The sequence below is a fragment of the Oryx dammah genome, unplaced genomic scaffold (assembly GCF_014754425.2).
Source record: "Oryx dammah isolate SB20612 unplaced genomic scaffold, SCBI_Odam_1.1 HiC_scaffold_8, whole genome shotgun sequence".
Classification (NCBI taxonomy): Eukaryota; Metazoa; Chordata; class Mammalia; order Artiodactyla; family Bovidae; genus Oryx; species Oryx dammah.
In genome coordinates this window covers 16,438,412-16,460,097 of record NW_024070192.1, presented here as the reverse complement: position 1 = coordinate 16,460,097, position 21,686 = coordinate 16,438,412, and the positions used below count along the sequence as shown (strand labels likewise).

The 21,686-nt window shown below is 37.7% G+C and overlaps 1 protein-coding gene across 5 annotated transcripts in view; it reads right to left on the bottom strand.

Moving 5' to 3' along the window:
• Positions 1–21,686, bottom strand: part of KANSL1 (KAT8 regulatory NSL complex subunit 1) — a 168,694-nt gene that overhangs the window by 39,946 nt on the left and 107,062 nt on the right. For 4 of the 5 annotated variants that reach the window (XM_040245039.1, XM_040245038.1, XM_040245042.1 and 1 more), the window contains 2 exons: positions 14,200–14,341; positions 3,144–3,248 (listed from right to left, as the gene is read on the bottom strand). In XM_040245039.1, the coding sequence (XP_040100973.1) occupies positions 3,144–3,248; positions 14,200–14,341 (247 nt within the window). The remainder of the gene's footprint in view (positions 1–3,143; positions 3,249–14,199; positions 14,342–21,686) is intronic. The other variant, XM_040245041.1, reaches the window with a different exon arrangement.

Here is a 21,686-nt window from a genome sequence, read left to right as displayed (position 1 = left end):
CCCCCCCCCCCCCCCCCCCCCCCCCCCCCCCCCCCCCCCTCCCGCCGGGGGGCGGGCGGAGAGAGAGTGTGTGTCTATACACGCGCACTCAGTCATGTCAGACTCTGCAACTCCATGGTCTGTAGCCCACCAGGCTTCTCTGTCCATGGGTTTTTTCAGGCAGGAATACAGGAGTGAGTTGCTATTTCCTCATCCAGGGGATCTTCCCAACCCAGGGACCAAGCCTGCGTCTTCTGTACTTCCGCACTGGCAGGCAGACTCTTTACCACTGAGCCACGTGCCTCTCAAAACCCTCACAGAGCCAACACACCCTTCATTGTCCCTGGTTGACTACAAAACTTCAAGGAAGAGAACCTTGTTCCTGTGTTACCAATGGTAGGAAGATTATACCTTGTATGTTTAAAAAGAAAAAGTAACAGTTTATATTTTTGCATGCTTTACTTCTGGGAAAGGTTCACTTGGTAACCCCATCAATTCTACAGTAAGGAAAGGATAAAAGAATGAGACTTATTTTGCAAATAGAAGCAAACAAACAATGACTGCATTGTCAAAAGCCATAGAAGCAATCCTTTTGGTAAAACAAATAAAAAACTCAAACCTAGTCTTTTAAAATATATATACCCAGTAATTAGCTTTCCTGTAAGAAAGGCGATATAAGGAAATACACATGTATCTGCTCATCTGTGCAGCAGAAATATAGGAAGGAAGGCTAGTGCAAAAACGAATGACACTGGAAGGAGGCTGGAACACAATGGGAACAGGTGGAAACAGGAACAGGGCTGCAGCTTTTGCAAGCTTTAACGCTTGCACTGCAGTATGTTTCACACATGCAAGAACTAACAGAGACCAACTCCTATGTGTGGGCAACAAGAAATCAAACACTACAGTAACAAAGGAACCTAGCTGTATTACAAAATAATTGCATCCTCATACTGAAAGGCGTGAAGAGGAAAAGAACTAACATAAGTGTAATTTCTGGAAATAGTTATTTTGACTGTATATCATTGAGCTAAAGTACTGTATACAATATTGTACTCTAGTTAGTAAAGATATTTCTCACAGGAGTATAAGATGGCAATTCCGAAACTACTTTATATGGTACTGCTGCTGCTGCTAAGTTGCTTCAGTCATGTCCAACTGTGCGACCCCATAGACGGCAGCCCACCGGGCTCCTCTGTCCCTGGGATTCTCCAGGCAAGAACACTGGAGTGGGTTGCCATTGCCTTCTTCAATGAGTGAAAGTTAAGTCGCTCAGTCGTGTCCGACTCTTCGCGACCCCATGGACTGCAGCCCACCAGGCTCCTCCATCCATGGGACTTATATGGTACTAGGACTGAACAAATAAGTATCAGTAAGAAAGGACAAAGAGACTGGTGTTAGATTGGTATTAGTATAAACTCACGGTTTTGAGTGCATATACAGATGGGTAGATAACAAAATATATATGAGTGTTTAATGTATTTCCTAGCTATATTTAGAAGTCTCAGATAGAAGCAAAGACATCAAGTAGCAGTGAGCATAACAAGTATCCAGACTGTAGTCTCAAACATCTGGTCTCCAATAAAAAAGAACAAGGGCTGGAATAAGTACAATACAAGATGAGTCCGGGATATTTTTGGGTGGAAAAAGTGAATACTTAAAATACAAGGGGGGCACATTGAAAGGACATGGGCACCAATCTGAAAAGAGGTCCCAATGCCAAAAGCTGAGACACTTGGAAGTGAATAATGAACAGTAGTAGTAGTAGTAGTTAATAATCCATAAAATAAAATTAACAACCATAAAAACATCTCTGAAATAAACAACTGACTAACCAACTAAACAAACAAATGAGGGAGCAAAGACAGCTCTTCCTAGCAGAATTCCAATGAACAAATGTGGAAAATAGAAAATCACCATTTAGTCAACACCGCAGTAATGACCACTGCAGTAATTTTGCAGGTAAAATCTACCAGTGGATGATAAAACTGTGGATTAAAATATAATAAAGAACAGAAAAACGCACAGCGTCCCTCCACGACATAGTCGTTAATTATAAAGGAAAAAATACTAATTTAATGGCATGTTATCGCCTTAACCAAGTGAAAAAGCTATTAACCACCATCATGTACCCCTAAATATGGTATAGTGAGAAGGGGACAGTATCACTTCTATGATATTACTGCAGGGGAAAAAAAAAAAAAGGCACCTTTAATGGGAAAACATCTGGTGACTCCAATCTAAGCAACATTACACAAAATAACCTACTAGCACGGTTGTGTCAAGGTCATGAAAGATAAAAACTGAGGTGTTCTCACACACTGGCTGAGATACAACAACTATACGGAGTAGGGGGTTTTGGACCAATTGTGGCGGGGCGGGGGGCACACATGCACTAAGTGAGAAAATGAGTGAAAGGGGAATAGAGTCTGTAGTCTGTATGAATGTTAATTCCTGGTTTTGACACTGAACAATGGCTATGCAAGCTGTTAACACTAGGAGAAGCTGGGTGAAGAAACAGTATGCAGGGACCCTGTACTGCTTCTGCAACTTTTCTGTAAGTCTAAACTCAATTTCATTCATATACATACCTATTTGTTTTCCTTAAATAAAAAACAAGACATGGGGAAAATTTTAAAAATGAAAGAAATAAAAAGTGGTCTTGGAATTCAGAAGGAAAAATTAATTTTGGTGTTGGGAGAAATAGAAAAAGGGAAGGCATCATTAAGATGGAGGTTTGACCTAGGCTCTAAAGATACAAAAGATAATGATAAAACAATGGCTTCATCCTCACTACAGATTTAAAGGGGTAATTCAGACAGCAATTTCAACATCTTCGTAAGTTACATTTCCAGTTACTTTAGTTGTCAAAGGCATCAGAGCCGCACAGTCTCCTAATTACCAGTAACGTTGCATAATGTCGTACCTGCTCTGGCTGCGCTGTCTTGAGAGTTCGAAGCTGCTTTTAAAATTTTAAAGTCGGCTACACAACTGCATGAGGGACCCTGTGTTGCCCTTTCAGGGATTCAGAGTTTAAGTTATAAAAGGCGATACAGTCACCCTCCTTCAGCCACTGTAAAGATCCTTATTACAGAGAATAAACCGTGCTGAAGCTATACCCCAAATTCTCACTCATTTCCCCCTTGTCTGTCTTTTATACTTACCAATTTATCATTACCATGATCTGTCTTCACCTCAGAACTAAGTGGAAGAAGTAAGTCTGTTGTTGCGTGCTCTGGGGGAGGTGCCTCTCCAAGAACTATCAACCCCTGCAGGGCAGAGAGAAAAACAGCTTAAGTGGTGTAAGTTACAAATTTAACTGGAGTTAATATCAAGAGTTAGGGGCAGGGGATTGGTTTATCAGAGGCCCTTCCTTTATCCTGTGGTTCTTAAACAAAACAGACCACCAGCACAGCTCTGCTCTCCCAAGAGTGACTTCAACAAAAGCCTAGCAATAGCCATGAGTAAGGCCTAAGACTCAAACCCAAGCTTCCCCTTTCTTCCAAATCAATGTTCGAACTGGCATGGCTTGTAGCATCTTTCCAGGTCTGGAGTCTTCTTGAGAATATGGTATCATATCCTATATCACCAACTAGATTATACCATATTAGCAGCAATGCAGTCTTTCTGGTTAACTTGACCACAAATGTGGCTAAAGGATGACAGAACTAGAAGTACTACAATGACAAGCTAAACCAACAATATTTGAGCAACCACACCCACTGGGTGAAACAAAGGTGTAACAGTCTCTACAGTAAGTGTATTAGAAACCAAAAACTTACAAAGTTGTTCCAAACACACATTTCTCACAAGCATAAGTATCACTCTAGATTAGGTTATTGCTCCACAATTTCAAGTTCAGATTTTACATTCATCCCAGATAATAATAAATATAAAAATAAATTTTAAATGATTCCATAAATCTTCTCCATAGCTGGCACGGGCCCAGCTTGGTTTTAAAGGCAGAAGTTAAAATAAATAAATAAATCAATTAATTAATTAATAAATAAAGGCAGAAGTTTTTTGGTTGGTGCAAAAGTAATTGCTGTTTTTTGCATTGTTGAACTTTGCTGTTTGATACTGGAAAACATTCTTAAAATAAATGTGGTTACATTATACGTCATTTAATGTGCATTTCTCGCTTTATGTTTTCTTGCTAATGACTTATCACTTGCTGTTTTTTTTATATTTATTTTAGGCTATAGAAATGATTTTAGGTAAAAAGAAAATTCAACTTATTCAAGTTCAAAATGGGTTGTAAAGCAGCAAAGACAACCTGCAACATCAACAACACATTTGGCCCAGGAACTACTAATGAAAGTACAGTGCAGTGATGGTTCAAGAAGTTTTGCAAAGGAAAGCTTTGAAGATGAGAAGCATAGTGGTGAGAAGCATAGTGGTCGGTAGTCGGAAGGTGACAACGACCAACTGAGAGGATCACTGAACCTGATCCTCTTAGGACTATAGGAGAAGTTGCCAAAGAACTCAGCATCGACCATTCTAAGGTTGTTCAGCATTTGAAGGAAATTGGAAGGGTGAAAAGTCTCGTGAGTGCCTCATGAGCTAACTGAAAATTTAAAAAATCATCATTTTTGAAATGTCATCTTCTCTTATTCTACGCAACAAAAAAAAACATTTCTTGATTTGATTGTGACGTGTGATGAAAAGTGGGTTTTATATGACAACCGGTGATGACCAGTTCAGTGGCTGGACCAAGAAGCAGCTCCAAAGCACTTCCCAAAGCCAAACTTGCACCAAAAAAAGGTCACAGTCACTGTTGGGTGGTCTGCTGCCCAACTGATCCACTACGTTTTCTGAATCCTGGTGACACCATTACATCTGAGAAGTATGCTCAGCAAATCGAAGACATGCAATGAAAAGTGCAATGCCTGAAGCTAGCACTGGTCAACAGAATGGGCCCGACCGCACATGGCGCAACCAGGGCTTCAGAAGTTGAACGAAATGGGCTACAGAGTTCTGCCTCATCTGCCATATTCACCACGTGACCTCTTGCCAACCAAGTACCACTTCTTCAAGCATCTCAACGACGTTTTGCAGGGAAAATGTTTCCAAAACCAGCAGGAGGCAGAAAATGCTTTTAAGAGTTCACTGAATCCTGAAACACGGATTTTTACGATACAGGAATAAACTTATTTCTCGTTGGCAAAAATATGTTGATTGTAATGGTTCCTATTTTGAGTAATAAAGATGTGTTTGAGCCTAGTTATAATGATTTAAAATTCATGGTTTGAAACCCACAATTACTTTTGTACCAACCAAACAGCTTACTTTGAAAAACAAACAACACAACACAAATGAATCTTCCATGAATGCACGCAGAGGCAGGCAAAATCAGGTTATGACACTGTGTAACAGAGACTGGATTGCAAGAGACCAGTGCAAAGTTTGCATTAGAATCACTTGGAGGAAACCTTCCTAAACTATAGCTGCCCAGATCCAACATCAAATCAACCAAGAGTCTCTGGGGTAAGGAGCTGGTTATTCTGTTTTTAAAAAGCTTCCCTGTAAGTCCTAGTGCAAGCTCTGAACTGAAAAATACTAGACTCAATCATTTGACTCAGCATCAGAATCTCCTAGAGAACATCCTAAAATACAGATTTTAGGGCCTAAAGATTTTGACTGTATCAAGTGGAGCTCCTCAGGTCATTATGGCATAGGATCTTGTGAGCCAATGAACCAGATGATCCTGTCCCTGGGGTTCTTCCTAACACAAAAGTCTCTATGAAATAGATGTAAAGACAATGGCAAGAGTTGGAGGGATGGGGTGTTGGTTAGCCTATAAAGAACAATGGAATTTTACCTCAGCTTGAAAGGAAAACAGAACCCCCAGCCCCCATCTCCAGTAAGAGAAACAACAGTTCCCTATTCTGGAATAAGACTATACCTAGCCTATATAGAATATGGGGTACAGACTCCTCAGAAAGAGGGAAAGGTTATTAATAACGCAAGAAATATTGGCCCTAGACTTCAGAATGGGGTTTCTCTAGTTAAAGACTTCTGCAAAATATTTTCTTGTTTTAATCACAAGCATAAAATAGACTTCACAAACTTTACCATTTCAAAGTAAAAACTGTTTGTAAAAAAAAAAAAAAAAGCAGCTATTTTTATTTTGCACAACATTCCCTTCTCAAAATACAGCATTCAACATCTTTGCTGCTTAAAAGCCCAAACCACCTCCCCATTTCCTATATAAAGCCAGCCCAAACTCATCTTGGTATTTAAAATCCTCCATAATCTGTCCCTACCTTATTTAGCTACCTCCAGCTACCTTCACAGTTGGACACTAATCACATTATCTCCTAGAAAATGTCTGAATATATATGAAGTTGTTGGTGCTGAGAGGTGGGGGTTATTACAAAGTAGTAATACCTACTCACTGCCTGTTCTTATGTCTTTGTTCATGCCAATTTCTGCTTCTATTTATCTATCCAAAATGCCATGTATCCTTTGAAAGAGCCTGTCAAAGCCAAGTCTCACCTCCTTCCAAGAAAATGTCCCTGGTTAACCAAACCCCTTATTTTCTTTATCCACACTGCCAGACTTTTTAAAGCTTCATGATTTTATCTTTACATCCTGCACAATAATTTTTTTTGAGTTTTAAGTTAAAAACTCTCCCCCATTTAGTGAGAAAATATTAAATTATTAACTAAAGCTAGGAGCCTAAATGAATCTGTTAGATATAAAGTTACACCATAAATTTTTCTTAGGTGAGAAGGTAAGTCAAGATAAAACAGACAATATTTTTCAAAGGGAAATTCTTTTCCCTTAAACCACCCAATCATTTCCAAAAAGCATCTGAGAGACTACAAAGCTTTCCTGTGAAAGCTTTAAAAATCCTAGAAGGGACCATTTATTCTCCATCAAATTTTAGAGACCCAGGGAGGATGCAGGTTGAAGGTCATGTCAATAGGCCAAGGCAAGGCAGAACTAGGGATACAAGCTGGGTTAGTTAGATCCAGCAGAGACATTACTTTGCCAACAAAGGTCTGTCTAGTCAAAGCTATGGTTTTTCCAGTAGTCATGTACGGGTGTGAGAACTGGACCATAAAGAAGGCTGAGTGCTAAGGAATTGATGCTTTTGATCTGTGGTGTTGGAGAAGACTCTTGAGAGTCCTTGGACTGTGAGGAGATCAAACCAGCCAAGCCTAAGGAAAATCAGTCTTGAATATTCATTGGAAGGACTGATGATGAAGTTTCAATACTTTGGCCACCTGATATGAAGAGTCAACTCATTAGAAACGACACTGATGTTGGGAAAGACTAAAGACAGGAAGAGAAGGGGATGACAAGAGGATAAGATGGTTGGATGGCATCACTGACTCAATGGACCTGAGTTTGAATAAGCTCTGAGAGATGGTGAAGGACAGGGAAGCCTGGCGTGCTGCAGTCCATGAGGTCCCAAAGAGTCAGACATGACTGAGTGGCTGAACAACAAAGTTAGAACCAGTTACTTTTTGTTCTTGCTTTCATTCATTCAAATCAAGCCATCATTTCTCCATTCATCAACATTTTTTAGGTGCTGGGGGTACAGGAAGAAAGATATATCCTTCTCCCCATGCCCAGATATATCCTTCTCCCCATGCCCACCCCTGCCCAAACTTATCTCTCAAAGTGCTTAGAATTCTAATACTGGGACAAAGACAATCAACAATATATGAGTAAGTAAAATTTACATAGCCTACTGGTGGTGTTTAGTCGCTAAGTCCTGACTCTTGTGACCCCAGGGACTGTATGTAGCCTGCCCACCGGATTTCTCAGACAAGAATACTGGAGCAGGTTGTCATTTCCTTCTCCAGGCATTCTTCCCCATCTAGGGATCAAATATGTATCTCCTGCATTAGCAGGGAGATTCCTTACCAATGAGCCACCAGGGAAGCCAATTCACATAGCCTATTATTATAAAGTGTTAAAATGCTAAAAAACTAAAGAATAGTGAAGTTTAAGGAATTTTGTATGCCTGAAGTAAAATGAAAGAGTGGAGTTTATGAGTTTAGCTTAAGTTAGAAGAGTTAAGAGGGGGTGGGGTGGTGCAGGGCCTTCAGAGTATTTCAGCTTTTACATTCTGATGGTAAATCACTGGAGTTTCAAACAGAAGTGGGAAATGATCTGACTTACAGTTTAAAAGGATCAATTTGCTGCTGTGTTGACACAAAGATGAGTGGATAGGAAACAGAGAAGCAGAAAGAACAACTGCTTAGACCAAAGTGATAGGATTTCGGATACATATATTTGAAGACAGAATCAATCAGTTATGCAAATATGATTCCTGGGATGGGATGGGATGGAAGGGAGTCGGAGACTCATTCAAGGTTTCCGGCCTCTGCCACAACAATAGAGCTCCTATCTGTTGAGAAGTGTTTTCAATGCACATTAGTTTTAATCAAATCTGTATCTGTAAATATGTACTCAAGTGCTATGCTGATGTAGATACCATTCATATATGCATTCTTTGTCCGACCACCAAATCTATGTTATGTTCATTATAGCAAACAAAACCAACCATTAAATCTTTACACTGTACCTCAAACCAAAAAAGATAAAAGCAACTAAAAGGAAGATGGGTAAATAAAAAGTATACAAATAGCTAAAATCTTTTCACTCAGTGAAATAAATGAAATAAAAATGAAATAAATTTCATTCAGACATTTATTGAATGTCTACAATGTGTTGGGTGGTGTGAAACCCTAAGAATAAGAAGATAAATAAAATACATACCACTCATAAGGAGTTTACCTTCATCTACCTCAGACAGGTAGGCAAAGTATTACAATGACAGTGCTCTAACAGAAGTTTATTAGAAGATGACATGAGAGTTGAAAAATGGTAGAGTCCAAGAGAGAGACTGACTGAAACAAGGTCTACATGATTATTTAAGTTTTCCCAAAATAGACTTAATACAGTTACTAATCATGAAAGGAAAGGTCACTGTGAGTGAAGAAAAATCCATAAAGTTCCACTCCATACCTCTCATGACAACCTGAAGCTGGGATTCCCTAGCATTCAGGGTTTACACTGGGTAAACATTACATGGCTGTGCCATCAGCCATGAGTGGCAATAACCTCGAGACTACTACACTCTAAGGCCAAGGTGAAAAGTCCAGGAGAATCTCCCCACCCTTTACCAACACTCCCTAAGTCAGAATCAGGACCATGCCTAGATCATTTAGACGTACAAAACTCCTACAAAGGACAAAAGAAATTGGGAAGGCTCATGGTAGTATGCAGTCCTAACAGATCCTTGCAAATTATTCCTCTGTGGAAATACAAGTCTATCCTACATTTAAAAATGGTGGCGGGGGGTGGGGGGGAGTAAAACTGAAAAAGAAAGAAATGGTAGCAGAAACTGTGCTAAGCCTGATTACAAAACAGGGCAAAAGCAAGCAAGCAAAAAGGAAAGAAGAGAACATACTAATTTGTTTAGGGGGGAAAAAAAAAAAACACCTCACAAAACCAAAACACCTCTTCATCTGTAAACAAAATTAAGATGCAATTTCACATACTTACTTTCCTGCCCACCTTAGATCAGTGGTGGTACACTGTAGACCAGCTCCACAAGATTGTCTTGGGCTATGTAAAGATCATCCTGGGCTATGTAGGCAAGACATGGCTAACCACAAGGTCTCAGAACTCCATTAAGATGGAACTGCAACCATTTTACATCAATTCTGAAGAGAAGTATTCCAGGTCATTTCCATTCAGCAGCTATCTATCATAAGTTTCATAGTTCTTCCACCTCTCATTCCCAATTAACACTTTCATCCTTAGCAAGGCTGTGGAATCTGACAGATCAGTCAAAAGAAAAGTTAAAAAAAGATAATATTTTGTACTAGATGTGAATGTTGAAGATTGTGTGTTAAGAGAAAGAAGTTTCCCTTACCAAGAGAATCCTCTTGGTCCCTTGTGCGTTCACATTCTTCAATAAATATGCTTAAGAGACATGATGAAAAGGATACAACAGCAGAACGCATTAGACAGGAAATGCTTTGGGGTCAGATAAATTTAGAGCCCTGAGTTCAAATTTAGCTCTGTTTCCTACAAGCCTGTAAGCTGTTGCTTTCTGCGTTAAGTAACACACATGAATATACTTGTATATAGTATGCACTCATGGTACAGATGCTATTTTCCTTTCTCATTCTAATATATGGGAGTATCTTTTTAAAAAAATAAAGCTGACTGAATGTGCAAGTTAAGACATAGTAGTATGAAGAAGAGTACAGAGGAGCTCCTAGTAACTGCACCCACTCTCCAAAGAGCAGCAGGAATCACTGTTCTCAAAGAGATTACCAGCCTGGAAGGCAACACCTAACTTTTGATGGAAGAGAAAATTGATACTCATCCAGTAGTTCTCAAATACTTTCTTTTCTGGAATAGGTCACTTTAAGGAAATTAACATGCTAAAGAGTAAATCCAAAAAAGAAAATCTTACCCACCAGTTCCCCATCCAAAGACAAACTATAACTGGACAGCTGACCACCAAACCTATATTTTGTGAAAATGCCTGTACAACTCTGGCTAACTTTAGAGAATAGGGAAGGAGAACACCAATCTCTTTACTAGAACACAGGAGTTTAAAAAAATCTCCATTGCAGTAACTTATAAAATAGTCAAGCATTTAAGGCAAGTGCTAATTTGAACAACAGAGTCAGAATCTCAAATCTCAGCTCTGCACTCATTTAGTTGTATGACCATGAACAAACCACTTGATCTCTTTGACCCTTTATCTTTAAATTTGTGAATAACAGCAAAATGTTTAGTACAATGTGTTCAGCACATGGTAAATGTTCAAAGACTTCTGTCACTACAGTGATACATGAAGATCAGACACAAGTTAATTATCTTTGGGGAAAATTCTAGTGCTTGCCCCCTAAAATCTGTCACCTAGATCCTATGACTGTGACCTGATTTGGAAACAGGCTCTTCGCAAACATCATCAGGCTAAAATGAAGATAAAGAGGAACAAAGAACTGTTTAGTATGGGCCTTAAATCCCAACTTGACTGGTTTCCTTGTAAGAGGGAAATTTGGAGACACAGACACACTAAGAGAGAAGATGGAGGGAGAAATTGGAGTGATGCAGCTATAAACAAGAGGAACACCAAAGACTGCCAGCAGCCACCAGAAGCTTGTGAAAAGCCAAGGAAATTTTTTCTCTCAGATCTTCAAAAAGAGCAGAGTCCTGCCTACATCTTGATTTAATTCTAGCCTCCAGAACGCTAAGAAAATAAATGTCTGTTGTTTTAAGTTTACCATCCAATTTGTGCAACCTTGTATGGCAGCCCCAGGAAATGAATATGTTTGTTTCCAAAAGACATCATATAAATATTTAATAAAGCTGTAAATTTTCCTGATATATTATTTCGATTACTGTTCTACTTTTATTCCTCCTGTCAGCATTTTTAAGACTTGTAGTCCTACTGTAGACAAAAAAAATGTACTATAATCTAGAATGTCTTGTTATAAACCATGAAACTAAGGCTAATATGTGTTTAGTGACTTTTCCTCCCAAGGTTAGGACAGCTAAGTCAGAACTAGAATCAAAAATGGGATACCAAGTCCAGGTCTGGTGTAGTAACATTATACCCTGAATGATAAAAAAAAAAAACCCATGGATAATCAATACATACACAAAACTTCCAATCAATCACTTTCCAGATATTCAGAGATAGCTAAGACTTTTGATATAGATTGAGGGCAAAAGGAGAAGGGGGCAACAGATGATGAGATGGTTGGATAGCACCATTGACTCAATGGACACAGATTTGAGCTCTGGGAAATAGAGAAGGCCAGGGAAGCCAAGCATGCTGCAGTCCATGGGAATGCAGAGTCGGACACGACTTAGCAACTGAACAACAAGAAGACTTTCGATAACTTCACAAAACTGCTGTCATTACTACTGAGTTATGAGCTAAAGAATAAAGCAGGAACCAAAAGTGAGAATCTTCCCACACAGGTAGTAAAGACTGTGAACTGAGGCACAATGCCAAAGTACTTCTCTGAAGTATGCATCAAAAACAGAAGTATCTGTGCTGTGACTCTGGTAAAGATACTATGGCAACAAAGGTCCATCTAGTCAAGGCTATCGTTTTTCCAGTAGTCATATTATTGGTGTGAGAGTTGGACTATAAAGAAAGCTGAGCGCTGAAGAACTGATGCTTTTGAAGTGTGGTGTTGGAGAAGACTCTTGAGAGTCCCTTGGACTGCAAGGAGATCCAACCAGTCCATCCTAAAGGGAATCAGTCCTGAATATTCATTGGAAGGACTGATGCTGAAGTTGAAACTCCAATGCTTTGGCCACCTGATGCGAAGAACTGACTCATTTGAAAAGACCCTGAAGCTGGGAAAAATTAAGGGCAGGAGGAGAAGGGGATGACAGAGGATGAGATGGTTGGATGGCATCACCAACCCGATGGACAAGAGTTTGAGTAGGCGCTGGGAGTTGGTGATGGAGCCTTCACTACCCTGATGGACAGGGAAGCCTGGTGTGCTGCAGTTCATTGGGTCGCAAAGACTCGCACACACTGAGCAACTGAACTGTAACATAATGGTGCCACTTACAATCAATAGCATCTTTGAGTTTACTAATAGTTTTATAATGAGGACCATATATAAACGCACAATACATATAGCTGTATACAAATATAACAGATACAGCAACAAATATGGCTGAATACTATTCTAAGAATCTCAGTTATTACTAAGAGACTCTAGTTCTCAAATATGAAAATTCTCACTTAATTACTGGCTATAAAAGTCGACACAGACACTGACAAGGTGTCCCTAACTGAGTGTTTTTCTCTTCAGGATAGGCATATTCAGCCATCTCCTAGATATTTTTTTTTTTTAAAATCACCATTCCAGCTGATATTCTGCAAATCTCACTTAATTTTCTTTGTGAAAAGAGCTAAGGAAAGCATAACATTTACCATCTCTGTGAATATTTTTAGGCATAATTCCTCATTTGCTCTAATTTTTAAAGTTAGTCAGGAATTTAATATGCTCGCTATCCTAGGGGAACCTATTATTATTATTATTATTATTATTTTAAAAAAGGTTAAATCCTCTGGACTTTACCTTTAATTATATTATGTTCCAATGAACTTTTGGAGAATTACATGTAACTCTATCTGAGGAAGAAGCTCAAAGAACACTCCAGTATAATGTTTGGAATAAAAGCTTATATAATGTATTAGGGAGGCTGCAGAACTTTTACTTCAAACCCTCACTCTTTTGTTCATCTTGGTAGTTAGTCACCCTTTAACTTTTGGCCTACTAATTAATTTAATGCATGCAGTTCACAACTGCAGTATATGGCAATTTTCTTAAGGTTTTGACCAGAACTAAGGCGGGACAAAAAAGTGTCATGACACTTATTTTTAGGAGCAGAAGATGCTTCATCTAGACCCACATGTTCAGTCAGGGAGTTCACTGCATCAAGCTAATACCAAAAGTACCTTGCAAGAAATTCCGCACCAAGAAAGGAGGATTTTTATTTGTCCCTGTGTTGCCACTAAGGAGAACAGTGTTGGTACACAGGAGGCAATCAACTATTTGCTGAATGGATTTCTTTTCCATGTACATCGATCCCCCAGTCAAACCCCAAATAAGCAGAGGACATTTTTATAACTTGATTTCTCAGGAGAAAAATTATACAAACATCACTGTTAAAGACAAAAGTGGTATGGTAAGAGTCAATCCACTACAAGCAGGACAAGGGAAAAATGAAATCACCAGAGTCTAATCTTGCCTGAATTATCTTTCAGAAAAAAAATCCATTTTTCCTCAAGAAAGCAATGGAAGCTAAGCAGCAAAACAGAAACACATTTAAGTTAAAAAAAAAAAAAAAAAAAAAAAAGATGAAAGAAAACCCTCAGTCATCACCACTTTTTCATATATATAACAATTATGTAGGTATGGTCAATGGCTTACCTTAAATCGTGCCCACCCTCCCTTTAATTGTTCCCTGTTAGCCTAGATATACAAAATGTTTTTTTCTAAACCCATATTCTAATCTAACATTATATTCTAACAGTGTTGTCTGCATTATGCTAAGTAACACCAGGCTCTTAAACAAATTAAACAGCTATATCAGATCATATTAAATCATTCTCTTTGACATAGTTAAGAGTTATTTAGGGATGGGGAAAAGGGGATAATGATAGTTTTTAGCTGGGCTGAAAAAGACCAGACACTTATCCCTTACCTTATTAGCACGTATCTGTTTGTAAATATCTGTTTGCTGCCGAATCCGATATTCCAGGTCAGAAACATGAGCCTGAAGCCAGTTCCAGCGGCTGACAATAGCTGCTCGGTCTGCAGCCCATCTCCACTCTGACCTGCGCCTCCTAAAAGGAAATAAACTGAGTGAAATCCAAGAGTAGCAGTAACATTCATGCTAAATGGTACTGGGAAGGTTTGAACATCTAAATGCCCTTATACAAACCAACTTGAGTGTCAAGAAAAACTCAATACTATGTGTATATATGTCACAGGCCACGTGGATAATAAAACTCTTCACATATAGATACATCCCAAATTAGCTGAAACTGCCTTCCAAGTATCCTGATCTGGCGGCAAACAATTTTTGTGAATTTTCAAAATTTCTCAGGAGACAGAAATATTTTCTACTTCAAGACATATAAAGAATAAAGATTACAGATCTACACAGAAAATCCAAGACACCATCAATTATAAAACTAACCAAGGCGTCAGCAAAGTTGCGGAGTAAAGATCAACATACCCAAATTAACAGTGTTTCCAAAAGTCAACAAGTAGAAAATGCTCACTTTTTAAAAAAGCACTACTTACAACACTAACAATTGCTAACTTTATATACCAAATATCTTTGCATAGAATGTAATAAAACCAAGAGACCTATTTAAATGGTGAGATAGATTTTTTAAGATAATTTTCATATCTATTTATAGAGTCAAATAAGCTCCAATCAAATTCCCCATAGGGCTTTTTGTTTTTTTCTTTCTTTGACTGGCCACATGGCTTGTGAGATTTTAGTTCCGCAACCAGGGGTTGAATTTGGGCCCTTGGCAGGGAGAGTGAAAAGTCCTAACCACTGGATTACCAAGGAATTACCCCCATCCCGGGGTTTTTAATGGAAGCTTACAAACATTCATTCAAAAATTCACATTAGGAAAAAAAAAAAAAAAGACCAGCATTAGAGAAATTGTAAAGAAAGTATGATGAACATTCACACTGCAGATGTAAGATAAAGCTATGATGATTAAGGCAGTCTAGAAAGATAAAGAGACAGTGGGACAGAATACAGAACTCCTAAACTTAGAACTGGCTACATGTAAGAGACGGGCAGTCAGAGCAGTGAGGAAAGACTGAATTATTCAATAAATGGCATCGAGATGCCAGTTCTTTACATGAAAAAACACATGAAAAAAATAAAATTACTTCCTTTCTTTATGATATAATTCCCTAGTTTTGGAATTCCTAAATCCAGAAAGCTGAACGTAACAAGATTATCTTTGAAACTTCAGAGTAGGGAAGACTTTCTTAAATCTCTTAAAAAAAAATTGAGCTAACTTTTAACAAACTGCAAAAGATTTAATAAAGTTAAAGGCAAGCAACTGGTTGGCAGAAGATATTTGCAACATACAAAACTAAAAATAAAATGACAGAATATATAAGAGAACTCCAACAAAGAGGTTTAAGAAGACTATCTAACAAAAGATGAATATATTAAAAATTTGCATAAGAGAAATCCCAATGGCCAATAAATACATAAAAATATGCCACGTCTTATTAGATTTTGGTTAAAATATTAGATATATAAGACATCATTTCAAACCCAGATTGGAAAACCCAAGTGTTGGTAGATGTGGAAAACAGTAATTCATATACTGCCAACAACAATAAAAACCAGCACCACCATTTTTAAAGAGTAATCTGGAAATATCTGGCTAGGTGGAAAATGTGTGTACTCAGCCATTGTGAAATTCTATTTCTGACAATATAACCTGCACATCTGCATAAAGAAATAGGTTCACTGCAGTAGTTTGTAACAACTAAAAATTAGTTACAATTTAATTTGCTAAAATAGGGAAACAGATAAACTAATTTACTCCTTTAAGGGATTTTTCTATAGTAACAAACTAATTAACTAGAGCTATCTGTATCAACCTGACTGTATCTCAGAAGACAGTGCTGAATGGAAAAATATAAAAACTAATAATAAACAAAATAAGTACTTTTATAGATATACACAAGTAGTTAAGGAATTTAATGGAATATTATCAATTTAATTATAACTATATGTATTAACACAACTAAATCTCAACAATGTGGAATGGAAAAATTATATAAAAACTAAACAAAACAAACAAAACCCAAGCAAACGAACAGATAAAAAGCAACTAAAAGATCCCTCATACTGCAAGGAAGATCGAAGATCCCGAGTGCGCCAACTAAGACCCGCACAGCCCAACCCTGCCCCGCCACCAAGACAGAAGACAGAGAATAAAACACAATCATAAGACTTGTTACCAATACATAAATAGTAAATGCATAAAAACATGTACAGTGCTGATAAACAGCAAATTCAGGATCAGGGTCCTCCTTAGCCTTGGGAAGGGGAAAAGGTAAGTTAGATTTTAGCTGTATCTGTTTCGTAAGGTTCAATTTCTCTTTAAAAACTGAAAGTCTGATAGAAAACAGCAACTTTAATATGAGAGGAAGTACCTGGCATCTGGTATACTCTGTAACCAAAATATTTTATGATCTTCCACAAAATTCTATTTCAAGGAAGTAGTAGTCATACTGGCCTTAGCCCCATCTCCAATCAGGTTATACATACTCATTACCAAAACATTTTAAGTGACTCTAAGTGAACTTTAACACAGTCCACTGGTAGAGTGAAATAGGCATTTTACAATTCCCTAATCTTGATCGAATAAGCACAAGATATAGAGATCCTTTCTTCTTTAGTACAATCATCTGGCTCAATGTTGGCTGCAGGTCTAGTTCTAGCCCAAATTCAGAAAAAGAACCTCAAGACATCAACTGCAACCTCTGGATCATTCTTGCACTATAAAAATGTTCCCCCTTCACTAGAAGAAGTAAAACTAGTCAACCTTCATGTCCTATTTCCAGCTTTCACTACTCTCCAAGTTTTATAACCTTCTTATCTTGTAAAATCTCTTGGTTTCACAGGCTCATTCCTGAAGTTGCCACAGTACCAATCCCCAGCATCCACCACCACTGGGATACTCCAGGTAACCTCCTCAGCTACCACTCCTAACATGAACCACATAATACTATTCTTAAATAAAATCTCAATTCTTATTTCTTCCGGTCACTCTTACGTGTAAGAAACCAGCTTTTATCTGCTTCTTTACAAATCCTAAGTCTTCAAGAAAACAAAGTAGAAGGGGAGTCAAATACCGTAAAAGGCAGCACTTTGAAGCCAAAAAGTGATTAGTAAAATTCACAAAACATCCACTTAATGACAGGTTTGTTCTCAGATAAATGTGTTTTAACAACTGACAGTGGCTAGCCCAAGTAATACTTTAACACTGACAACCAAAGCGGGGAAAGATGACTTCTGGGCTAATTCACAGCACTTCTTCCTTAGTCACCCTTGGTGGACAAATAATCCTGGCAGTCCTGCCCAAGGATCCTGAACTCAGCTCAGAAGCCTTCTCACCAAACTGTTCCAACAGCAAGCACTCTGAATTGGCAGGAAAGAGGAAATTTATTATTTCTGAATTTTGACACATCTTAAACAAAATAATTTTTTTTTTCTCTTCTTTCTTGTTTGAGGTCAAGGAAAAAGTAAGAAGGAAATGAAAACACTTTAACTATGTGAAAAACATTTCAGTTCCTAAGAACTCTGGTGGATAAACACTTTTTTCCCCAAATATTAAGGAATAGCCCCTTTCAATTTTCTTATTGTCAAAATGAACAGCCTGATAAATATTATTCTAAATACTAGTGCAAAACCTAATTACCGGTTATTTTTTTTTTTTTTTTGGAAGCCTAATAAGCTAATTAAAGACAGGCAGTGTTAAGGGAGGACCACAACCCCTAATTATGAACATGTTTCAATTCTACAAATACATTTGTCATATGACAGTTTCTAACCAGATAAAATTTTCAGTAGGAAGTTGTCATGTAATTAATGAACAATGGAAAACCCCACCTTAAGTGTCCAAAAAGTATCTTGTGTTCAAAATACCAGCAACATGGCCAGAAATTTGAATTGTTAACAAAGGTGGGAGGTGTACAGTTAGCAAGCCTGAGGTGAGCTGTGAAGATGTTACGACACTCCAATGGCAAATCAGAACACAAAGCATAGTGTAAGAATAACAGCTTCAAGCACAGAGTTTATGTATTTTTTTCCTTAACAAAAACAACATGCTACAGAAATGCAGTTTATCAGAGGCAGAGGTAGATTTCATCCCTAATATTCAAAATGTGAATTATTACTCTTAATAATTTACAGCTCAAAACGAGAGACAGTGATTTAAAAGCAGGGTCATGCTTTAAAAATAACATGTCACTAAGACTGTGGAGAGATACTTATGTAAATATAATGATGAACTGGTTTCTACTGTTGTCATTATCAATAATGAAGGAAAAAAAATGTGGATTCCAACACTGAGAAGTCTTTTAACTCTTTCCTGTTGCTTACTCTGTGCTAACAATTAGTAAATCCTGTTTCTGTGCAGGACGCAAGGATGCCTTCTAAGGTGTTTTCTGTGAACTGTTATTTCACTTTGCACCAAAATACTTTGTCTACATGTACTGGACTACCACCTGAGTGGGAAGTCATTTTTAACTAATATTTTGTTCCTTGATTTTATTAAACAGTTTACTGGTAAATTTCCTTTGCCTACATATGTGGTATAAAGATCCACTAAACTTTTACACAGTGAATTGCTTTTTGGGGTCCCTGAACATGGAAAGATACAATACCAAGAACTGCTTCTGTAATATCACACGACTAGTAAACTGTAACATTGCCAGCTATGTTAGCAGTATTTAGTTGTATAATAGTGTATGTTCTATAAATAGATTTTTTAGCTATGTGAAGCTATATAGCTTTAATAGTAGTAGTTTTATTTAAACAGGGTTAGAGTATTACCACATATTGAGAACTTAAGATGCTCTATGGGATCTAACAATAATTATTTACTTGAACAAAAAATATCATTTCCTCTAAGAAAGCTCTGGTATTTGTAAACAATTGAAAGCTAAATAGTGGAAAGTACTAGAAAATTTACAGTTCAAGTTACATGTTGGTCAACAGAGAAAACAAGAAAGGGATTAATTTTTGTTTTTAATTCTCTAAAGTCCTCTTGAATGATAATGTTAATGGTGATATTTTATTAGTAGAGGACAAACAGATCAATATGGGGACTCTGATGTAAGGAGATTAAACTTTTCTTAGGGGATGACAGAGGACAAGATAGCTGGATGGCATCACTGACTCAATGGACATGAGTTTGAGCAAACTCTGGGAGATGGTGATGGACAGGGAGGCCTGGTGTGCTGCAGTCCATAGGATTACAAAGAGTCAGACATGACTGAGCAACTAGACAAGAAATGTAAAAACTAAGTTTAACCACTGAATCTTCAAAGATGTCAATGATAAAACCTTTTTTTTTTTTTTTTAATACACCTTAAGAATAACTTACCTTAGTTCTACCACTAAGAAAAGCAACACGGAAAGCAATTGGTACTCACACAGAGAAAAGACTGCCAACTGACTGTAAAAGAGATTACTAATACAACTCTTTGTAACTGATAAACCCAATCTTCACTGCCTACAGTGCTGCCACAGACAGCAGTGGCAGATACTGCACTGCCTTTTTACTCAAAGATAAACTGCAGTAAAAGCTGATTTATCTAAAAGTAATACTAAAGTTCGGCACTGACCCATGTCAAACACCTGACCTAGCTAAGTCACCTAGTTCTAGTCCAGGATGGGAAACCTTTAAGTCCAGTAGAACAGTGGTGGTGGATTATACTTTTCCCTAACCTGGAAATGTAACAAAATAAAAGTAAAATGATTATCCACAGCAAGTTACACAGTACCATGTTCTACCAAAAACTATTCAACAGTTATGTGCTACTTCCACAAGTGCAAAATTTCTGAAACACTGACATTCTTAAGTCTCTAGGTTCTTTAGATGACTTATAAAACCAATAAAACAGACTACGTGAAATTGAGATCATCATCGAACGTCAGAGCACACAGCTGCTAGATTCACAGTATCCAGGGTAAGGCTAAGGGTCAATACAGGAAAGAACAGAAAATCTTAACATTACTAAAAGTAGCATAAAAAAATGTGTATACAAGTATTAACTACCAAGCTCAAGAGCAATGTGAAAAGAACAGAAGGAAGAGCAGGAAGATAGGTTTAAGCCAAGTTCTCATTTTTATTTACTTTGTACGATCCTAGACGTGTGTAAATTGACCTCTAGAAATAATAGCAATGTCAGCCTCACAGGATGTGGTATTCACAAAATGATATAATCTTAACTGTAAAGTACAATATGTATACCAGAAAAGAACAATTATTAAATAAATATAAACTTTGGATTTTAAGTCCATATCATAAAAGGTACAAAAGAGGACACGAGATAAAATCTCTTAAGAGGCATACATAATCAGGAAATAGGTGTTTTCAATTAGCAACAGAATTCTGCTGTCTTGAGTGTTGGGCTTCAAAGACACCTAAAGCAGTTCTACTCTAAATATAAAATCCAGAGTAGTTTACTAAAACTGACACTGTATTCAGTCAGAACTTCAATGACATTATCCCTGTGGCCCCAAATTTACAGAGATGAGGGAAATAAAGTTGAGGGGGGGGCAGGGAAGGAGAACCAAACTGTCTAGTGTCAAACATCCCACATTTTAGCCATAAAACTCATAGATGAGAATGGGTTAAGACACTGTGGCTGTCACTCTAGGTTATATCAGCTTTCTAGAGCTGTTTTGTAGCAATAGGAAGTAAATGTTCCAGAGCCAACTCATCCTGGTAAGATTCGGGGTTGAACACTTGACCCTTCTGTCTCACCGCTTAAGCCAGATTACCTCTGAAACTGAAATAAGATTTGTGTATTTTGGCATATTATTTCAGCCAAGCTTTCAATCCATCAGGAACTCTTTCTCCCTTCTCCCCTCCATTTAACAAATACTTAAGACCTATTATTTTATTTACCAGGGTTTATATTAGGTGCTGGGGACACAATAACAACAAACAAAAATGCTGACTCAGAGCTTAATGGGGAAGACAAATGTTAATAATTAATCATGCAAAACGTGAGATAAGAGAGAATAACTATGACATCAGATTTAGACTGGGAGATCTGGAAAATTTCTCTGTGGGATAAACAACCTGAGCACCAAAGAGTAAGTTAGGACTTGAACAAGCAATCTTGCTGAGGTAAGGGGTAGAGGTTATAAAGAGATACAGAAGACTGCGATGAGGATTGTGGTATGTCTTAGGAAGAAGAAACAACTTGTATACAGGTAATGGAGCTGGAGCTCTGACAGTGAAGGAGAAAAATGCACTGGAGTTGACACTGGATATAGGTAGGTAGGGTCAAATCCCACAGGACCCTAATCCATATTAATATTATGGGACAGTATAAATAATCCTGACCTTGGTCCATGTTCTTTATCTTGGAACTCCTATTTTAAATGAAAAGCATTTTAAT